Raw genomic sequence first — 23,875 nt, 5'->3', positions numbered from 1 at the left:
ACCCTTCACATCCGCCTCTCTTACACGTATCGAATTCAGGTATTTAACTCTTTTTTCACGTTTACTTTCCATTAAATCATATTCATCTTTCTTAATTTTTGCATTTACCAATCGCTTGTGTGTTTATTTGCAGTTTGGGTTTTAGGGCACCAATTTACTTGCTTATATATCTATTCATAAATGGCTCGTTTCCGTAATGTAAGTAATTTAAGCAATTAAAGCTCTTTATTATCCATTAAAATGCACGGATACTAGTTTAGTGTTATGTTTAATCTGTATTTGTACAAATCGGAATTGAACTAAAAAACAAACCTGAAAGCTATAGTCGAGAAGTAGCAATGGAGCTGCATTATTTTGACTTGGTAATTTGTGTAACTATTACAATAGAGAAAGAGATAAATTGGTTCACATTTCATAACCTAATTGTTATCGTGATTTAATCAATTCTGAAGTAGTGACTAATTCTGTTATACGCTCCGTTATTTCTGTTACGCCATCATGTGATGGTCACATGGCTCTCATTTTGTTAATTCTGTTGCACATGTGTTTGCTCAGACTTGTAGCACCACAACAGAATGTGGATCCTGTAACTGGTGATAATATCCCAAGGAGTTTCATTTTTTCAAGGTTGAAATTACCTGGTTCTCTTAAACAATTGCAAGCTGATTTGCGTAAAATGATGCTTCCGTATACTGCTTTAAACCTAAAGGTATATATACTCGTTATCTATCAATATCTCACTGTAAGTATTGTTTTTTTAACTCGTTCGCTTGTTATTTATTTATCTGGTGGTGTTAATTGCAGGAGAAGAAACGTAACAACCTTAGAGATTTCTTGAATGTTGCAGGGCCAATGAGAGTTACTCATTTTCTTATGCTATCAAAAATAGGAAACTCTCCTTATTTGAGAGTTGCACGAACACCACAGGGTCCCACTCTTCGTTTAAAATTCAAGAGTACTCGTTAGCTGTTGATATCGCTAATTCTCAGTTACATCCCAGAGTTCCAAAAGATTTGTTAAAAAATTCTCCTCTGGTAATTCCCTAATTTTAATTACATACATACTGTCATTATTTTGTTAAACCTAGTTTTTTTTTTTTTTTTTTTTTGCCATTAGCTACATACTTAAAGTTTTACTTTATAGCATACTTACAAATTACAAATTTCATTGGTTTTATTCAGATTGTGTTGTCTGGTTTTGGGATCGGGGAGCAACATTTGAAGTTGGTGACTATCATGTTTCAAAACATCTTTCCTGCCATTTGTAGTGACCCGAATTTTTCCATGTTTATATATATTAATTGAGATTGATATTTACATGATTAAATGTTTCCAACATGTTAAGCAATCAAACTTGTTAAGACTTGATTAATTGAAATATGTTTCATATAGACAATTGACCACCCAAGTTGACCGGCGATTCATGAACGTTAAAACTTGTAAAAACGACATGACGATATATATATGGATATACATATGGTTAAGATGAGATTATGATAAGTAAGTATCTCCATAAGTATATTAACAATGAGTTATATACATATAAACAAGACTACTAACTTAAGGATTTCGAAACGAGACATATATGTAACGATTATCGTTGTAACGACATTTAAATGTATATATATCATATTAAGATATATTAATATATCATAATATCATGATAATATAATAATTTAACATCTCATTAGATATAATAAACAATGGGTTAACAACATTAATTGAGATCGTTAACTTAAAGGTTTCAAAACAACACTTACATGTAACGACTAACGATGACTTAACGACTCAGTTAAAATGTATATACATGAAGTGTATTTAGATGTATTAAAATACTTTTGGAAGACTTCAAGACATATATCAAAACACTCATACTTAACGAAAATGGTTACAGTTACTTTCCCATTCTTTTCTTTCATCAAGAATTCTAGTCGTATTCTTACCCGTATTATACACAGCTTCAAAACGTACTTACTATGGGTATATACCAGTAGGAACTAGCATGGGATTCCACTCTTGATTATGTCATGTATGACTAATCAATTTTAACTTCTACCATGAGCTAGTCAACTAACTAGAACTCCTTTTAACCCCACTCACCACTCACCAATTACCACTCATCATTCACTCCATTTCACTTCCAATTCTCTTTCTAATTCTCTCTCAACACACACACACTATTATGAACGTATTTTTCCAGTAGTTAATCATCATCTTCATCAAAAATCACTTCAAGAATCAAGCTATAATCATCATAGGAAGAACACTTCAAAAATCCCTTCAAGTTTACTAATTTACTTCCAAGCTTTCTAATCCATTCCAAGTAATCATCTAAGATCAAGAAACCTTTGTTATATACAGTAGGTTATCTTTCTTATTCAAGGTAATATTCATATTCAAACTTTGATTCAATTTCTATAACTATAAACTATCTTAATTCGAGTAAAAATCTTACTTGAACTTGTTTTTGTGTCATGATCCTACTTCAAGAACTTTCAAGCCATCCAAGATCCTTTGAAGCTAGATCATTTCTTGTCACTTCCAGTAGATTTACCTACTAAACTTGAGGTAGTAATGATGTTCATAACATCATTCGATTCATATATATAAAACTATCTTATTCGAAGGTTTAAATTCGTAATCACTAGAACATAGTTTAGTTAATTCTAAACTTGTTCGCAAATAAAAGTTAATCCTTCTAACTTGACTTTTAAAATTAACTAAACACATGTTCTATATCTATATGATATGCTAACTTAATGATTTAAAACCTGGAAACACGAAAAACACCGTAAAACCGGATTTACGCCGTCGTAGTAACACCGCGGGCTATTTTGGGTTAGTTAATTAAAAACTATGATAAACTTTGATTTAAAAGTTGTTATTCTGAGAAAATGATTTTAATTATGAACATGAAACTATATCCAAAAATTATGGTTAAACTCAAAGTGGAAGTATGTTTTCTAAAATGGTCATCTAGACGTCGTTCTTTCGACTGAAATGACTACCTTTACAAAAACGACTTGTAACTTATTTTTCTGACTATAAACCTATACCTTTTCTTTTTAGATTCATAAAATAGAGTTCAATATGAAACCATAGCAATTTGATTCACTCAAAACGGATTTAAAATGAAGAAGTTATGGGTAAAACAAGATTGGATAATTTTTCTCATTTTAGCTACGTGAAAATTGGTAACAAATCTATTCCAACCATAACTTAATCAACTTGTATTGTATATTATGTAATCTTGAGATACCATAGACACGTATACAATGTAACATCCCGCATTTTTCCGTTAAATTATTTTAACGACCGTCTTTTTTTTTAGATAATATCTTCCGTTATCTAAATTCGTAGTTTCCGTTGACTAACGTTCATAATATTTCCATTACTTAATTATAACATCACTCGTTTACTCGAGCGTTTTCAAAATATTCGTTCGGTAAAATCCCGCACCCGCTTCTAAACTCGAGGGACTAAAATTGACACGGGACAAACTAGTTGACTAGGTCAAATAGTCCACCCCAATCACCACCATTCAATCATCTCCATCTCTCTCTCTTTCTCTCTAGCAAGAACACACACACATTTACCCAATTCAATCATTCATCATCTAAATTTGATCTAGGAGGCCAACATCAAAACAAATTACGTATTTGGAATCCTCTCTTCATCCTCTACAATTTGATACCAACTTCATCTCGTTTGGGTAACATTTCTAAAACTCTAGATTTCCTCTAAATTCGTGTTTTTGATTTGAAATGGTGTTAGTTAGTGTCTATGGCTGGTGTCTAGCATGAATATATGATTTATATGCTCGATCTCGTTGTTTTAGTGTAACTAGCATGAACTTGAATTTTGGTGCATTGTTCTTAAATTTTGGAAGATCACATGTTGTTAGATGTTAAAAGTTCATGTTTTAATTGTGTTACTAGTATCACTAGCTTCAATTTGGTGTGTAGGTTGATTAAGAAAACTTCAAAAACATGAATATTGATTTTTGTGAATTTTGGTTAGGGTTTGATAGACTTTGAAATGAACTTTTGATGCGTTGAATGCTTGTTAATATTGTTAGTAAGTGTTTAGATGCATTGTATGCTTAATTACCTTCGAAATGGCATATCGTATGTGTAAATTGGATTCCCGAATCATAAAATACGTTTTACGAACTTGAAACTTTGAAAATAAACCTTTCTTGATCAATTGACGAGTTTTCGGTTATTGTAATTGATGTTTTTTCTTGTGAAAGGTAGTTAATTGTATTCCTTGTCAAAAGAGCTTTCCAATGATATAAGATGCGTATTCTAAGTGTTTACGGTTTGCGTTTTGTGCTAAATTGAATTTTGGATCAAGACTTGAACTTTTGAAACTGACCAGGTACCAGGCCACGCATAATGTCGCGGCGCGACACCTCTGGCCGCGGCGCGGCAATAGCCGTGTTTGGGTTCTGACCTACTTTGTCAAATTTCGAAAAATGTTTGCTATGCTACGCACCTCTGATTCACATGAAACTTGACCAACATGCTCATATATGATTTCTAAGCTCAGGAAAATAGTTCGGAACCCGACCCGACCCCGTTGACTTTTTCGTTGACTTTGACCAAGTTTGACTTTTAGTCAAACTTAACAAAACACTTATGCAATCGTTCTAATCTTATTTTATACTTGATTCTTGCATGAAACTTGACAACGTGATTCACATGCTACATGATCGAGTCGTAACGAGCCATAGGACTAATTGAACACATTTCACCCGACCTTGTGTATTAACCGGTTAATTGATACAACTTATTTGTTTAGGTCAAGGCTAAGAAACTTTCATGCACACGTTTACTTTGTGAAGTACATTTATACTCGTGCACTCGAGGTGAGATCATAGTCCCACCTTTTCAACAACTTTTTATACTTTTAAATTGTGGACTGAGAAATATACTTTGTTACATTTTGTACTACTTACTTCTATACTTTGAACACAAGTACAAGGAAAACAAACATTCCACAGCGAGTTAGAACAAAAATCCTCAATTCGATTATCATTAGTTACACTTGCAGGGTGTAAGAGAGAACTTATATTGTGTGGCCATACGGGTTTGACAAACCCTCATTACGGACGGTTCGCTACCGTCTACGGATGAAATATATTTTCGAGAAACAGTGTATGTTCTAACACTATTGTGATGGGGTTCTATGGAAGGAAATGTTAAGTCTTGATAATTGGGTGCTCGCGAACAATACTTTTGGAATGCAAACGATTTTGATAATCAACGTTATGGGAATACTAAATCTTGTGGTTCAAAAACAACGTTTACAAATACACCTATGATTTCACCAACGTTTTTCGTTGACAGTTTTCTATATGTTTCTCAGGTTCATACTCGGCTACTTGATACATGCTTCCGCACACTTTGATTACTTGCTTGAGGTCAAGCATACATGCATACGCTAGTGATAGCACTTTTGGATTAAACCTTAAAGCATACATACTTACGCTATTTATAGCAACTGTGATTTTCAACTTATATTATGTCGCAAGTTATTTCATTTATACTTTACAATTTTTGTAATCTTAAACTTGTTGTCGAATTGTTTGTAAACTAAACTTTGCAAGTCTTGTACGTTTCAAATGAATGCGACATAATTTTGGTCAAACGAGTCTCATATAGGGACTATGACCACGCAACGGGACCTAAGTAGTCGGCGCCGTCAATGACGATTTTGCCGGGTCACTACAGATGGTATCAGAGCGTTGGTTGTAGGGAACTAGGATGTGCATTAGTGTGTCTGACAGAGTCGTTAGGATGCATTAGTGAATCTAGACTACAACCGGATAGTTAATCATTGCATCCTGACTTGCATTTGCTATAGATAGCACTTACTTGACTATTTGTGCATATATACTTGAATCTTTCTTAGGTGAACTCCATAATGGTACCAAACATTCATCATACGAATCCGTATTCTGCCACTTCCTGGTAACACACGTAAATTCGAGATTCATGCGCGTAAGGATGACAACGACTTCATTGGTCACACTTGTCCGGGAACCCTGTCTCCCAGATTATGATTCGCCACCGTTTCAACTTACTATCAGTGTCACACCGGTGTTCCTTACTATCTAACACTTCTTGTTACTACCATCACTACTCTAGGTGAGTATCGTCATCGCTAATTATCACTACGGTTGCGTACTTTTTGTTATCATGATTCGTTACTCTTTTCGTGCCTAAGGGCATTATCGCTTGACTTGAACCGCAATGACGTGAACAATCATTTATACACTTCCCTCGGGGAACGCTTCTTTAGAGTTGCACTAATTCTTGCGATTAAATACGAGTCACGTTGGTGATGTCGCTATGCCTTGTTCATTTTAAAACTTCACGATTACACGAACCTGAATCTATGGAGTGATGTGGGGATGGAGGTATGAGTTAGCGTAATATAACGACACTCGATCAACGTGGTTATATTACGGTAATTCACACCAAAGTTCTAGTGACACGTGATGGTGATTGGACTCGATCAACCTAATCACCACCATGTGCCATGTACATGACTTCATTTTTCATGTTTGGACATCTGAAAACTCCGAAAGTACTGACAACAACCATACCGGGGACACACCTTCGAATATTGTCGAACCATATTTATGCTTCCGAAGGAATGACAAATTCTTTCGACTTCAAACATATGTTACACGTGTGTACTATCTCGTTTTCTTATAGTTTTTATAGACGAACTACAAAATGCTTGGTATGCTCACATCGAGGCGAAAACTTCTCTCGCCTTTCACTCGTACTTCCGTTTAAGGAAATATTTTATCTAAATTCTCAATGGAGAGAGAGACTCTTCACACTATACTAGTATTCGCCTCGAGGGTGAATAGTCCTATCGAACATTTTCGGAAATCGATAAATCTTCCGCGGCGCGAAATTCTTGAGAAACAGAAACTTGTTCCAACAAACGTTTTCACGTCCTAACGAATTCTTTCAAATATACCTTAAAGAAATGTACCTCGTTTCGGATCGAGATTCTCATTTCACTTCTAGATTTCGGAGTGCCTTACAAAAAGTCTCGGGACCACGTTTAAACATGAGTACCGCATATCATCCACAAACCGACGGACCAAGCAAACAAATGATTCAAACCTTGGAAACCATAATACCAGTTGTGTTATCAACTTCAAATTTACTTGAGAAAAGTTTTTGCCTTTAACCAAATTCTCTTACAACGATGGTTATCATTCAAGTCTTAACGTCACACATTTCGAGGACCCGTATAGCCGTAATTGTCATTTTCTTAAATTGTTGAACCGAAGTAGGTGACAAGCGAACCACCGGACCCGAAATCATTCATGAAACAACCGGAAAATTTTTCAATTCCAAGAAAGGCTCAAGGCGGATCGTAGTCGCCAAAAGAACTATGCCGATGTTAGACGTGAACCTCTCGAATTCCAAGTGGGTAACCGCGTAACGTTAAAGTCGCACCTTGAAAAGGCGTAGTCCGTTTCGGAAGCGTAGAAAGCTAAACCCGAGATATTTTTAGTCTTTTTTTTTTAATCTTGGGGCGTGTTGTGCCCGTTGCTTACCGCTTCAAACTTCCGACTCAAACAAATTCCGTTCATCCTACATTCTGCGTATCAAACTTAAGGGCGTGTCTCGCGAAACAAGAACTTGTTATCCTCTTCGATGAACTTACTATCAACAATAAACTTCACTTCCTAGGAGGACCGGTTGAAACTATAAATCGTGAAGCCAAACTTTAAACCAACGTAAAATCTCGACCGTCAAAGTCCGTTGAAATTCCCAAAGACGTACCTTCACTTATTCGTAGAATCGGCAACACAACATCTCGAGAAAGAACCAACAACTACTACTTCCAACTAAATTTCGGGACGAAATTTCTTTTAAGGTGTAGGTAATGTAACATCCCGCATTTTTCCGTTAAATTATTTTAACGACCGTCTTTTTTTTTAGATAATATCTTCCGTTATCTAAATTCGTAGTTTCCGTTGACTAACGTTCATAATATTTCCGTTACTTAATTATAACATCACTCGTTTACTCGAGCGTTTTCAAAATATTCGTTCGGTAAAATCCCGCACCCGCTTCTAAACTCGAGGGACTAAAATTGACACGGGGCAAACTAGTTGACTAGGTCAACTAGTCCACCCCAGTCACCACCATTCAATCATCTCCATCTCTCTCTCTTTCTCTCTAGCAAGAACACACACACATTTACCCAATTCAATCATTCATCATCTAAATTCGATCTAGAAGGCTAACATCAAAACAAATTACGTATTTGGAATCCTCTCTTCATCCTCTACAATTTTATACCAACTTCATCTCATTTGGGTAACATTTCTAAAACTCTAGATTTCCTCTAAATTCGTGTTTTTGATTTGAAATGGTGTTAGTTAGTGTCTATGGCTCGTGTCTAGCATGAATATATGATTTATATGCTCGATCTCGTTGTTTTAGTGTAACTAGCATGAACTTGAATTTTGGTGCATTGTTCTTAAATTTTGGATGATCACATTTTGTTAGATGTTAAAAGTTCATGTTTTAATTGTGTTACTAGTATCACTAGCTTCAATTTGGTGTGTAGGTTGATTAAGAAAACTTCAAAAACATGAATATTGATTTTTGTGAATTTTGGTTAGGGTTTGATAGACTTTGAAATGAACTTTTGATGCGTTGAATGCTTGTTAATGTTGTTAGTAAGTGTTTAGATGCATTGTATGCTTAATTACCTTTGAAACGGCATATCGTATGTGTAAATTGGATTCCCGAATCATAAAATACGTTTTACGAACTTGAAACTTTGAAAATAAACCTTTCTTGATCAATTGACGAGTTTTCGGTTATTGTAATTGATGTTTTTGCTTGTGAAAGGTAGTTAATTGTATTCCTTGTCAAAAGAGCTTTCCAATGATATAAGATGCGTATTCTAAGTGTTTACGGTTTGCGTTTTGTGCTAAATTGAATTTTGGATCAAGACTTGAACTTTTGAAACTGACCAGGTACCAGGCCACGCCTAATGTCGCGGCGCGACACCTCTGGCCGCGGCGCGGCAATAGCCGTGTTTGGGTTCTGACCTACTTTGTCAAATTTTGAAAAATGTTTGCTATGCTACGCACCTCTGATTCACATGAAACTTGACCAACATGCTCATATATGATTTCTAAGCTCAGGAAAATAGTTCGGAACCCGACCCGACCCCGTTGACTTTTTCGTTGACTTTGACCAAGTTTGACTTTTAGTCAAACTTAACAAAACACTTATGTAATCGTTCTAATCTTATTTTATACTTGATTCTTGCATGAAACTTGACAACGTGATTCACATGCTACATGATCGAGTCGTAACGAGCCATAGGACTAATTGAACACATTTCACCCGACCTTGTGTCGTAACCGGTTAATTGATACAACTTATTTGTTTAGGTCAAGGCTAAGCAACTTTCATGCACACGTTTACTTTGTGAAGTACATTTATACTCGTGCACTCGAGGTGAGATCATAGTCCCACCTTTTCAACAACTTTTTATACTTTTAAATTGTGGGCTGAGAAATATACTTTGTTACATTTTGTACTACTTACTTTTATACTTTGAACACAAGTACAAGGAAAACAAACATTCCACAGCGAGTTAGAACAAAAATCCTCAATTCGATTATCATTAGTTACACTTGCAGTGTGTAAGCGAGAACTTATATTGTGTGGCCATACGGGTTTGACAAACCCTCATTACGGACGGTTCGCTACCGTCTACGGATGAAATATATTTTCGAGAAACAGTGTATGTTCTAACACTATTGTGATGGGGTTCTATGGAAGGAAACGTTAAGTCTTGATAATTGGGTGCTCGCGAACAATACTTTTGGAATGCAAACGATTTTGATAATCAACGTTATGGGAATACTAAATCTTGTGGTTCAAAAACAACGTTTACAAATACACCTATGATTTCACCAACGTTTTTCGTTGACAGTTTTCTATATGTTTCTCAGGTTCATACTCGGCTACTTGATACATGCTTCCGCACACTTTGATTACTTGATTGAGGTCAAGCATACATGCATACGCTAGTGATAGCACTTTTGGATTAAACCTTAAAGCATACATACTTACGCTATTTATAGCAACTGTGATTTTCAACTTATATTATGTCGCAAGTTATTTCATTTATACTTTACAATTTTTGTAATCTTAAACTTGTTGTCGAATTGTTTTTAAACTGAACTTTGCAAGTCTTGTACGTTTCAAATGAATGCGACATAATTTTGGTCAAACGAGTCTTATATAGGGACTATGACCACGCAACGGGACCTAAGTAGTCGGCGCCGTCAATGACGATTTTGCCGGGTCGCTACATACAATGTTTCGACCTATCATGTCGACACATCTATATATATTTCGGAACAACCATAGACACTCTATATGTGAATGTTGGAGTTAGCTATACAGGGTTGAGGTTGATTCCAAAATATATATAGTTTGAGTTGTGATCAATACTGAGATACGTATACACTGGGTCGTGAATTGATTCAAGATAATATTTATCGATTTATTTCTGTACATCTAACTGTGGACAACTAGTTGTAGGTTACTAACGAGGACAGCTGACTTAATAAACTTAAAACATCAAAATATATTAAAAGTGTTGTAAATATATTTTGAACATACTTTAATATATATGTATATATTGTTATAGGTTCGTGAATCAACAGTGGCCAAGTCTTACTTCTCGACGAAGTAAAAATCTGTGAAAGTGAGTTATAGTCCCACTTTTAAAATCTAATATTTTTGGGATGAGAATACATGCAGGTTTTATAAATGATTTACAAAATAGACACAAGTACGTGAAACTACATTCTATGGTTGAATTATCGAAATTGAATATGCCCCTTTTTATTAAGTCTGGTAATCTAAGAATTAGGAAACAGACACCCTAATTGACGCGAATCCTAAAGATAGATCTATTGGGCCTAACAAACCCCATCCAAAGTACCGGATGCTTTAGTACTTTGAAATTTATATCATATCCGAAGGGTGTCCCGGAATGATGGGGATATTCTTATATATGCATCTTGTTAATGTCGGTTACCAGGTGTTCACCATATGAATGATTTTTATCTCTATGTATGGGATGTGTATTGAAATATGAAATCTTGTGGTCTATTGTTACGATTTGATATATATAGGTTAAACCTATAACTCACCAATATTTTTGTTGACGTTTAAAGCATGTTTATTCTCAGGTGAATATTAAGAGCTTCCGCTGTTGCATACTAAAATAAGGACAAGATTTGGAGTCCATGTTTGTATGATATTGTGTAAAAACTGCATTTAAGAAACTGATTTCGATGTAACATATTTGTATTGTAAACCATTATGTAATGGTCGTGTGTAAACAGGATATTTTAGATTATCATTATTTGATAATCTACGTAAAGCTTTTTAAACCTTTATTTATAAAATAAAGGTTATGGTTTGTTTTAAAAATGAATGCAGTCTTTGAAAAACATCTCATATAGAGGTCAAAACCTCGCAACGAAATCAATTAATATGGAACGTTTTTAATCAATAAGAACGGGACATTTCAGTTGGTATCAGAGCGTTGGTCTTAGAGAACCAGAATTTTGCATTAGTATGTCTTATCGAGTTTGTTAGGATGCATTAGTGAGTCTGGACTTCGACCGTGTTTACTTGAAAAATGATTGCTTAACAAATTTTGTTGGAAACTATATATTTTTAACATGTGAATATTATGTGATATATTAATCTCTTAACGCGTTTGATATTATGTGATAGATGTCTACCTCTAGAACAAGTCTCATTGACTCACCTAATAATAATGAAGAGTCAAATGTAAATTGGAATGATTCGTGGACTGATTCACAAGTTTCCGAAGAGGAACCGGAAGAAGAGTCGGAACCAGAAGAAGAATCGGAACCGGAAGAAGAATCGGAACCGGATGAAGAAATAGAACCGGTGGGGGAAATAATAAAACGGTTAAGTAAAAGAAAATCCTCAACCAACCGACCAAGGTTAATTATGGTCAATGGTGTTTCCGCTAAGGAAGCAAAATATTGGGAGGATTACCAATTCTCCGATGAATCGGATTCTGACGAGAATTCCGATGATGTTATAGAAATTACCCCAACTGAATTTAAAAAGGCAAAAGAAAATAATAAGGGAAAGGGCATAAAAATAGAGAAATCTAATTCCAACCCCGATGAACTTTATATGTATCGTCAACCCCCGAAGTCCTTAAGTTGTAACAATGACCCGGGAACCTCTAAACCACCAGGTTTTTCTAAACCAATGTGGAAAACGACGGCTCGTATTAGGGGAACATCATATATCCCTAGAAACTTGGAAAAACGAACCAAAACCGAAGAAGACGAAACAAGCGAGTCGGAATAAGATAGTTGTATTCGTGTGGTGTAATATATGTAATATAGTGTGCTTATGCTTTATGATATATGTGTAAAAATTGCTTGTATTAATAAGTATTTTTTTTATGAATCTTACTCTTGTCTATTTTACAGTATAAAAACACAAAATGGATAGACAACCCAATATTTTAAGAGACCTACCCGGAGACATGATTGATGAAATCTTGTCTAGAGTCGGTCAGAATTCTTCGGCACAACTATTTAAGGCGAGATCAGTTTGTAAGACATTCGAAGAACGTTCCAAGAATGCCTTGGTTTATAAAAGGCTTTCGTTCGAAAGATGGGGGATATCACATTGGGAAATCCATAAGTTACGATGTGTTTACTTTGACGCATATATTGCGGGGAACCCAAATGCTATTTTATGCAATGGGTTAAGAAATTATTTTGACTCAATATATCCGAATATTGGACTTCGTGATTTAGAAAAAGCGGCTAACATGCAACATAAAGAAGCATGTTATGCTTACGGATTAGTAATGTTCGCTTCTCACCAAAGTGAGAACAAGAACATCGGCCTACAACTATTAAACAAAACGTTCCCACAAGTGACGGAGTCGGTAATTGGGGTAAGAAATGAGGTTTTTAGATTGTTACAGGACTGTTGGACATTACGTAACCCTCGTCCCTTTGACGACGTTACAACACGCTGTCTTATCAACGGCCATAACGGTTATGTTCCACAAGGCCAAGGATGGGAAGTAATCCTAGTAAAACCAGAATGCATGACTTGTTTCTGGACGTATGAATTACGTGTCTTTATTGCCTTTGCTGAACGACTTGTGTACTAGCTAGAATTATCTTCACAACCATCTTGTATCAAATTTATTGTGTGCTATATTTCATGCTATATGTAAAATAAGCGGTATTGTAAGTTTGTAAAATATTGTGTAAAAGTTTGAACGCGAAATATTATTATAATCAGTTTTTCATATAGAATTGTAGTAGTTGAATTGTATATTAGCTACTAAGTATGAACTTAACGGGTAGGTACTAACCGAATTTAAACTTATAAAACGCTAATATGAAGAAAAAGCTTTTATAAATGAGTTCATATTATGCTACGAAATACTATTAACTAATCTTAATATTCTGTATGATTAACTTGTTCCATTTGACTATTTTGAAGAAAATGGCACCGACTACTCGACACACCGTGAATATGAATGAAGAGGAATTCCGTACTTTTCTAGCTTCAAACATAGCCGCAGTACAGGCTGCGCTACATACCAACAATAACCTTGGATCTAGCAGTACAGGAAATCGTGTAGGATGCACCTACAAAGAATTCACTGCCTGCAAACCTTTGGAATTTAATGGAACCGAAGGACCGATCGGATTGAAACGGTGGACCGAGAAGGTCGAATCGGTGTTTGCCATAAGTAAGTGTACTGAAGAGGACAAAGTAAAGTACGCTACGCATACCTTCACAGGTTCTGCGTTAACATGGTGGAATACCTATCTAGAGCAAGTGGGACAAGACGATGCGTACGCACTACCGTGGTCAGCATTCAAGCACTTGATGAACGAGAAGTACCGTCCCAGAACCGAGGTCAATAAGCTCAAGACAGAACTTAGAGGGTTACGAACCCAAGGATTTGATATTACCACGTACGAAAGACGATTCACAGAATTGTGCCTATTGTGTCCTGGAGCATTCGAAGATGAGGAAGAGAAGATCAACGCGTTTGTGAATGGATTACCGGAAAGAATCCAAGAAGATATAAGTTCACACGAGCCCGCCGCCATACAACAGGCATGTAGAATGGCTCACAAACTAGTGAACCAGATTGAAGAAAGAATTAAAGAACAGACTGCTGAAGAGGCCAATGTGAAGCAAGTCAAAAGAAAGTGGGAGGAAAACGGTGATAAGAATCACCAATACAACAACAACAGCAATTACAACAATAATCGCAACAATTATCCCAACAATCGCAACATCAATCGCAACTACAACAAACGGCCCAACAACAACAACAACAACAACAACAACAACAACAACAACAACAACAACAACAACAACAACAACAACAACAACAACAGCAACTACAACAATCATCCCAACAACAATAATAACCGCAACAACAACAACAACAATCAGAAGCAGCTATGCCTAAGTGGTGAAAAGTATCACTCGGGGTTCTGCACCAAATTTTGCAACAAGTGTAAAAGAAACGGTCATAGCGCGGCGAAGTGTGAGGTCTATGGACCAGGGGTTAATAGAACGAAAGGAACAAATGGTGTCGGAACGAGTAATGGCGGAGCAAGTAGTGTCGGAGCAAGTTATGCCAATGTAGTTTGTTATAAATGTGAAAAACCGGGCCACATTATTAGAAATTGCCCGAACCAGGAGAACACGAATGGACAAGGCCGCGGAAGAGTTTTCAATATTAATGCGGCAGAGGCACAGGAAGACCCGGAGCTTGTTACGGGTATGTTTCTTATTGACAATAAATCTGCTTACGTTTTATTTGATTCGGGTGCGGATAGAAGCTATATGAGTAGAGATTTTTGTGCTAAATTAAGTTGTCCATTGACGCCTTTGGATAGTAAATTTTTACTCGAATTAGCAAATGGTAAATTAATTTCAGCAGATAATATATGTCGGAATCGAGAAATTAAACTGGTTAGCGAAACATTTAAGATTGACTTGATACCAGTAGAGTTAGGGAGTTTTGATGTGATAATCGGTATGGACTGGTTGAAAGAAGTGAAAGCAGAGATCGTTTGTTACAAAAATGCAATTCGCATTATACGAGAAAAAGGAAAACCCTTAATGGTGTACGGAGAAAAGGGCCACACGAAGCTACATCTTATTAGTAATTTGAAGGCATAAAAACTAATAAGAAAAGGTTGCTATGCTGTTCTAGCACACGTCGAGGAAGTACAAACTGAAGAAAAGAGCATCAATGATGTTCCCGTCGCAAAAGAATTTCTCGATGTATTTCCGAAAGAATTACCGGGATTACCCCCACATCGATCCGTTGAATTTCAAATAGATCTTGTACCAGGAGCTGCACCAATAGCTCGTGCTCCTTACAGACTCGCACCCAGTGAGATGAAAGAACTGCAAAGCCAATTACAAGAACTTTTAGAGCATGGTTTCATTCGACCAAGCACATCACTGTGGGGAGCTCCGGTTTTGTTTGTCAAGAAGAAAGATGGTACATTCAGGTTGTGTATCGACTACCGAGAGTTCAACAAACTTACCATCAAGAACCGCTACCCACTACCGAGAATCGACGACTTATTTAATCAACTACAAGGCTCGTCTGTTTATTCAAAGATTGACTTACGTTCCGGGTATCATCAAATGCGGGTGAAAGAAGATGATATTCCAAAGACTGCTTTCAGAACACGTTACGGTCATTACGAGTTTATGGTCATGCCATTTGGTTTAACTAATGCACCAGCTGTGTTCATGGACCTTATGAACCGAGTGTGTGGACCATACCTTGACAAGTTTGTCATTGTTTTCATTGATGACATACTTATTTACTCAAAGAATGACCAAGAACACGGTGAACATTTGAGAAAGGTGTTAGAAGTATTGAGGAAGGAAGAATTGTACGCTAAATTTTCAAAGTGTGCATTTTGGTTGGAAGAAGTTCAATTCCTCGGTCACATAGTGAACAAAAAAGGTATTAAGGTGGATCCGGCAAAGATAGAAACTGTTGAAAAGTGGGAAACCCCGAAAACTCCGAAACACATACGCCAGTTTTTAGGACTAGCTGGTTACTACAGAAGGTTCATCCAAGACTTTTCCAGAATAGCAAAACCCTTGACTGCATTAACGCATAAAGGGAAGAAATTTGAATGGAAGGATGAACAAGAGAAAGCGTTTCAGTTATTGAAGAAAAAGCTAACTACGGCACCTATATTGTCATTGCCTGAAGGGAATGATGATTTTGTGATTTATTGTGACGCATCAAAGCAAGGTCTCGGTTGTGTATTAATGCAACGAACGAAGGTGATTGCTTATGCATCTAGACAATTGAAGATTCACGAGCAAAATTATACGACGCATGATTTGGAATTAGGCGCGGTTGTTTTTGCATTAAAGACTTGGAGGCACTACTTATATGGGGTCAAAAGTATTATATATACCGACCACAAAAGTCTTCAACACATATTTAATCAGAAACAACTGAATATGAGGCAGCGTAGGTGGATTGAATTGTTGAATGATTACGACTTTGAGATTCGTTACCACCCGGGGAAGGCAAATGTGGTAGCCGATGCCTTGAGCAGGAAGGACAGAGAACCCATTCGAGTAAAATCTATGAATATAATGATTCATAATAACCTTACTACTCAAATAAAGGAGGCGCAACAAGGAGTTTTAAAAGAAGGAAATTTAAAGGATGAAATACCCAAAGGATCGGAGCAGCATCTTAATATTCGGGAAGATAGAATCCGGTATAGGGCTGAAAGGATTTGGGTACCAAAATTTGGAGATATGAGAGAAATGGTACTTAGAAAAGCTCATAAAACCAGATACTCAATACATCCTGGAACGGGGAAGATGTACAAGGATCTCAAGAAACATTTTTGGTGGCTGGGTATGAAAGCCGATGTTGCTAAATACGTAGGAGAATGTTTGACGTGTTCTAAGGTCAAAGCTGAGCATCAGAAACCATCAGGTCTACTTCAACAACCCGAAATCCCAGAATGGAAATGGGAAAACATTACCATGGATTTCATCACTAAATTGCCAAGGACTGCAAGTGGTTTTGATACTATTTGGGTAATAGTTGATCGTCTCACCAAATCAGCACACTTCCTGCCAATAAGAGAAGATGACAAGATGGAGAAGTTAGCACGACTGTATTTGAAGGAAGTCGTCTCCAGACATGGAATAACAATCTCTATTATCTCTGATAGGGATGGCAGATTTATTTCAAGATTCTGGCAGACATTACAGCAAGCATTAGGAACTCGTCTAGACATGAGTACTGCCTATCATCCACAAACTGATGGGCAGAGCAAAAGGACGATATAAACGCTTGAAGACATGCTACGAGCATGTGTTATTGATTTCGGAAACAGTTGGGATCGACATCTACCGTTAGCAGAATTTTCTTACAACAACAGCTACCATTCAAGCATTGAGATGGCGCCGTTTGAAGCACTTTATGGTAGAAAGTGCAGGTCTCCGATTTGTTGGAGTGAAGTGGGGGATAGAAAGATTACGGGTCCGGAGATTATACAAGAAACTACCGAGAAGATCATCCAAATTCAACAACGGTTGAAAACCGCCCAAAGTCGACAAAAGAGCTACGCTGACATTAAAAGAAAAGATATAGAATTTGAAATTGGAGAGATGGTCATGCTTAAAGTTGCACCTTGGAAAGGCGTTGTTCGATTTGGTAAACGAGGGAAATTAAATCCAAGGTATATTGGACCATTCAAGATTATTGATCGTGTCGGACCAGTAGCTTACCGACTTGAGTTACCTCAACCACTCGCGGCTGTACATAACACTTTCCACGTTTCGAATTTGAAAAAATGTTTTGCTAAAGAAGATTTCACTATTCCGTTAGATGAAATCCAAATCAACGAAAAACTCCAATTCATCGAAGAACCCGTCGAAATAATGGATCGTGAGGTTAAAAGACTTAAGCAAAACAAGATACCAATTGTTAAGGTTCGATGGAATGCTCGTAGAGGACCCGAGTTCACCTGGGAGCGTGAAGATCAGATGAAGAAGAAGTACCCGCATCTATTTCCAGAAGATTCGTCAACACCTTCAACAGCTTAAAATTTCGGGACGAAATTTATTTAACGGGTAGGTACTGTAGTGACCCGAACTTTTCCATATTTATATATATTAATTGAGATTGATATTTACATGATTAAATGTTTCCAACATGTTAAGCAATCAAACTTGTTAAGACTTGATTAATTGAAATATGTTTCATATAGACAATTGACCACCCAAGTTGACCGGCGATTCACGAACGTTAAAACTTGTAAAAACGACATGACGATATATATATGGATATACATATGGTTAAGATGAGATTATGATAAGTAAGTATCTCCATAAGTATATTAACAATGAGTTATATACATATAAACAAGACTACTAACTTAAGGATTTCGAAACGAGACATATATGTAACGATTATCGTTGTAACGACATTTAAATGTATATATATCATATTAAGATATATTAATATATCATAATATCATGATAATATAATAATTTAACATCTCATTAGATATAATAAACAATGGGTTAACAACATTAATTGAGATCGTTAACTTAAAGGTTTCAAAACAACACTTACATGTAACGACTAACGATGACTTAACGACTCAGTTAAAATGTATATACATGTAGTGTATTTAGATGTATTAAAATACTTTTGGAAGACTTCAAGACATATATCAAAACACTCATACTTAACGAAAATGGTTACAGTTACTTTCCCATTCTTTTCTTTCATCAAGAATTCTAGTCGTATTCTTACCCGTATTATACACAGCTTCAAAACGTACTTACTATGGGTATATACCAATAGGAACTAGCATGGGATTCCACTCTTGATTATGTCATGTATGACTAATCAATTTTAACTTCTACCATGAGCTAGTCAACTAACTAGAACTCCTTTTAACCCCACTCACCACTCACCAATTACCACTCATCATTCACTCCATTTCACTTCCAATTCTCTTTCTAATTCTCTCTCAACACACACACACACACTATTATGAATGTATTTTTCCAGTAGTTAATCATCATCTTCATCAAAAATCACTTCAAGAATCAAGCTATAATCATCATAGGAAGAACACTTCAAGAACACTTCAAAAATCCCTTCAAGTTTACTAATTTACTTCCAAGCTTTCTAATCCATTCCAAGTAATCATCTAAGATCAAGAAACCTTTGTTATATACAGTAGGTTATCTTTCTTATTCAAGGTAATATTCATATTCAAACTTTGATTCAATTTCTATAACTATAAACTATCTTAATTCGAGTAAAAATTTTACTTGAACTTGTTTTTGTGTCATGATCCTACTTCAAGAACTTTCAAGCCATCCAAGATCCTTTGAAGCTAGATCATTTCTTGTCACTTCCATTAGGTTTACCTACTAAACTTGAGGTAGTAATGATGTTCATAACATCATTTGATTCATATATATAAAACTATCTTATTCGAAGGTTTAAATTCGTAATCACTAGAACATAGTTTAGTTAATTCTAAACTTGTTCGCAAACAAAAGTTAATCCTTCTAACTTGACTTTTAAAATTAACTAAACACATGTTCTATATCTATATGATATGCTAACTTAATGATTTAAAACCTGGAAACACAAAAAACACTGTAAAACCGGATTTACGCCGTCGTAGTAACACCGCGGGCTGTTTTGGGTTAGTTAATTAAAAACTATGATAAACTTTGATTTAAAAGTTGTTATTCTGAGAAAATTATTTTTATTATGAACATGAAACTATATCCAAAAATTATGGTTAAACTCAAAGTGGAAGTATGTTTTCTAAAATGGTCATCTAGACGTCGTTCTTTCGACTGAAATGACTACCTTTACAAAAATGACTTGTAACTTATTTTTCCGACTATAAACCTATACCTTTTCTGTTTAGATTCATAAAATAGAGTTCAATATGAAACCATAGCAATTTGATTCACTCAAAACGGATTTAAAATGAAGAAGTTATGGGTAAAACAAGATTGGATAATTTTTCTCATTTTAGCTACGTGAAAATTGGTAACAAATCTATTCCAACCATAACTTAATCAACTTGTATTGTATATTATGTAATCTTGAGATACCATAGACACGTATACAATGTTTCGACCTATCATGTCGACACATCTATATATATTTCGGAACAATCATAGACACTCTATATGTGAATGTTGGAGTTAGCTATACAGGGTTGAGGTTGATTCTAAAATATATATAGTTTGAGTTGTGATCAATACTGAGATACGTATACACTGGGCCGTGGATTGATTCAAAATAATATTTATCGATTTATTTCTGTACATCTAACTGTGGACAACTAGTTGTAGGTTACTAACGAGGACGGCTGACTTAATAAACTTAAAACATCAAAATATATTAAAAGTGTTGTAAATATATTTTGAACATACTTTAATATATATGTATATATTTTTATAGGTTCGTGAATTAACAGTGGCCAAGTCTTACTTCTCGACGAAGTAAAAATCTGTGAAAGTGAGTTATAGTCCCACTTTTAAAATCTAATATTTTTGGGATGAGAATACATGCAGGTTTTATAAATGATTTACAAAATAGACACAAGTACGTGAAACTACATTCTATGGTTGAATTATCGAAATTGAATATGCCCCTTTTTATTAAGTCTGGTAATCTAAGAATTAGGGAACAGACACCCTAATTGACGCGAATCCTAAAGATAGATCTATTGGGCCTAACAAACCCCATCCAAAGTACCGGATGCTTTAGTACTTTGAAATTTATATCATATCCGAAGGGTGTCCCGGAATGATGGGGATATTCTTATATATGCATCTTGTTAATGTCGGTTACCAGGTGTTCACCATATGAATGATTTTTATCTCTATGTATGGGATGTGTATTGAAATATGAAATCTTGTGGTCTATTGTTACGATTTGATATATATAGGTTAAACCTATAACTCACCAACATTTTTGTTGACGTTTAAAGCATGTTTATTCTCAGGTGAATATTAAGAGCTTCCGCTGTTGCATACTAAAATAAGGACAAGATTTGGAGTCCATGTTTGTATGATATTGTGTAAAAACTGCATTCAAGAAACTGATTTCGATGTAACATATTTGTATTGTAAACCATTATGTAATGGTCGTGTGTAAACAGGATATTTTAGATTATCATTATTTGATAATCTACGTAAAGCTTTTTAAACCTTTATTTATGAAATAAAGGTTATGGTTTGTTTTAAAAATGAATGCAGTCTTTGAAAAACATCTCATATAGCGGTCAAAACCTCGCAACGAAATCAATTAATATGGAACGTTTTTAATCAATAAGAACGGGACATTTCACCATTGACATTAACACAGTGAGTGTATATCTTTTTAAATTATGTTTGTATGTTTATCAATGGGTTTTATTTTTTAATGTTGGAACACATATTACAGGTTAAACTATCATCATGCCAGAGAATCATGTTACTTAATTACAACAAGGACACAAAGCTTATCGATTTTCGGCATTATTCAATTAGATTGTAGTCAGTTGGTGTCTCTCGTAGAATAAGAAAATTTGTGCAAAATCATCAAGTCCCTGATCTCATAAGCCTTCAAGATGTGAGTGACTTTGTTACAAAGTACGTTCCCATCTCTTGCTTGTTATTGTACAAAGTAGCATAAAAATCTAAAAATAAAAAGGTTAAAAGAAGATTACATCCATTAAAAATAAAGTTATCTCGGTGGTTATCTTTCTTATAGTTTGTTTCTGCATATCAACTTCAGTGAGATTTCAATGGAAGTTATACCGTTGGATTGATATGATGATTTTTTTTCTGATGCAATATTGAATTTTTGTTAAAAAGGGCCGGTTATGGATCCGAAAGTGAAGGAGATGATGTAGCGGCAACCGTAAACTTAGCATCTGATCTTGGTAAAATTAATAAGGCTTGTCGTAAAAGTGCTGTGAAGCTTCAAGAAATTGGACCCAATATGACTATTCAGCTTATTAAGATTGAGGATGCTTTATGTGCAGGCACTGTATTTTTTAGTGAGCAACGTAACTTTTTACTTGCCTAATCACATCACATACTTTATTAGTATATGTTATGTTATTTATGCGATAGTTTATATTTTGAGTTTTTGTTGATGTTTGGAAGAAGAAGAAGAAGAAGAAGAAGAAGAAGAAGAAGAAGAAGAAGAAGAAGAAGAAGAAGAAGAAAAGATGAGTTTGTGCTTGGTCCTAAGCAAATGCAAGTTTTGGAGGTCACTCTAGTCATCAAAGTGCGTATTCATTAAAGGTATCAATTGTTGGCCAAACTTTTTGCACTTTGGCTCTGGTCACCTATTTGCTCTTTATCTCCTAGGCTTGTTTATTTTATGCTTGCTTGAGGACAAGCAAGGTTCAAATGTAGGGGGTTTGATATTGCTCATTCACGCTATGTTTCTCACGCAATATCTACCTCGTTTTACTCGATTTTCGTTACCAAAGTGCTCGAAAAGCTATGATCTTGGGTTTTATCGCATTATGAGTGTTGTTGCAGTTCTAAGTACAAATTTGGTGTAAAATTGACCAAAATGTGCAAAATGATCAAGAAAACTGCATCTTGGCAACAAGAACGACGTTCTACTATCTAAGAACGTCGTTCCATCATCAAGAACGCCGTTCCAAAGCCAGAAATGTCGTTTTACCTGGTAAATTTGCAAGAAAATGGTAACAGAAGAGAATGGAATTCTAGCACCATTCAAGAACACTGTTCCATAACTCCAGAACGACGTTCTAGTAAAGAAGACAGGGAACGACGTTCCTCAAAGAGGAACGACGTTCCACCTGCGTTTTCTGGGCAGATTTTGAAGGGTATAAAAAGGAAGAGAATAAGGGTTTCATTATCAATCATTCACTCAATAGATAGTTCGTGATGGCTGATCAAAATTAGGGTTTCTTAGCTATTTTCTTAAGGATTTCAACAAGATTTCATCATCCATTCCATTCTACATCAAGGATTTGAAGATTGAATCAAGTGCTAGGGCTTGTTCTTCACCATCTTCATCTTCTTCATCTAGTCACTTGTGTAATTTCTTAATCATGGTACAATCTACTCTTTTTTATTACTAAATGATGTTTATGTTCACTATTTTAGCTTGTATTGATCTTGTTCTAGTCATGATAGGCTGAACTCATTATGTACACTTGTTTATGATACTTGATTGCTATGGGTTGTTCTTATCTTGTTAATTGATTGTGTTTGGATGATCATTTGAGTTGATAATTGTGGTTTGTCATTAGAACTAGTCACAAGATCCTTTGCTATGCTTGTTTTAGGCTTGACTTCGATTATATGATTTGTGGAACTTTCAAAGGGCTTTGATTAGGGAAGCATATCATACTTCAACACTTAGGTGATCTAGACAATCAATTTGGGGCTTTCAAGGGATTGGGGTCTTAACTTGGGTTGGTTTTCAATTGGTCTTTAGTCAACATAGTGAGGTTGGTTTTCTTAAGGGATTTTGATCACCTAAGAGATTTTAGGGGACTTTAACCTAGGCTAGGTACTAAAGGTAATCATATGATTCAACTAGATTCAATTAATGCAAACTTATGGGAATTTGTAAGTGTTGGTTGATCACATTAACATCTAGTAGGGATACTAGCCCAAAGTTTGAACACAACTAGCTCTTAAGTAAACAATAGAACAATCCGAATGCATCAAGTGGAT

The 23,875-nt window shown here is 35.5% G+C and overlaps 1 protein-coding gene across 1 annotated transcript; it reads left to right on the top strand.

Annotated features, from left to right (window-relative positions):
• The first annotated feature begins 511 nt into the window (after window positions 1-511).
• Window positions 512-22,238, top strand: LOC139870798 (peter Pan-like protein). Its single transcript, XM_071858569.1, has 4 exons — window positions 512-709; window positions 805-955; window positions 1,117-1,222; window positions 22,025-22,238. Exons 1-4 carry the CDS (start codon window positions 512-514, stop codon window positions 22,236-22,238), a joined length of 669 nt encoding a protein of 222 aa, XP_071714670.1.
• The last annotated feature ends 1,637 nt before the right edge of the window (window positions 22,239-23,875 follow it).

The sequence above is a fragment of the Rutidosis leptorrhynchoides genome, chromosome 10 (genome assembly GCF_046630445.1).
Source record: "Rutidosis leptorrhynchoides isolate AG116_Rl617_1_P2 chromosome 10, CSIRO_AGI_Rlap_v1, whole genome shotgun sequence".
Lineage (NCBI taxonomy): Eukaryota > Viridiplantae > Streptophyta > Magnoliopsida > Asterales > Asteraceae > Rutidosis > Rutidosis leptorrhynchoides.
Note: the sequence above shows the minus strand (reverse complement) of the source record. Positions and strands in the feature narration are given on the sequence as shown.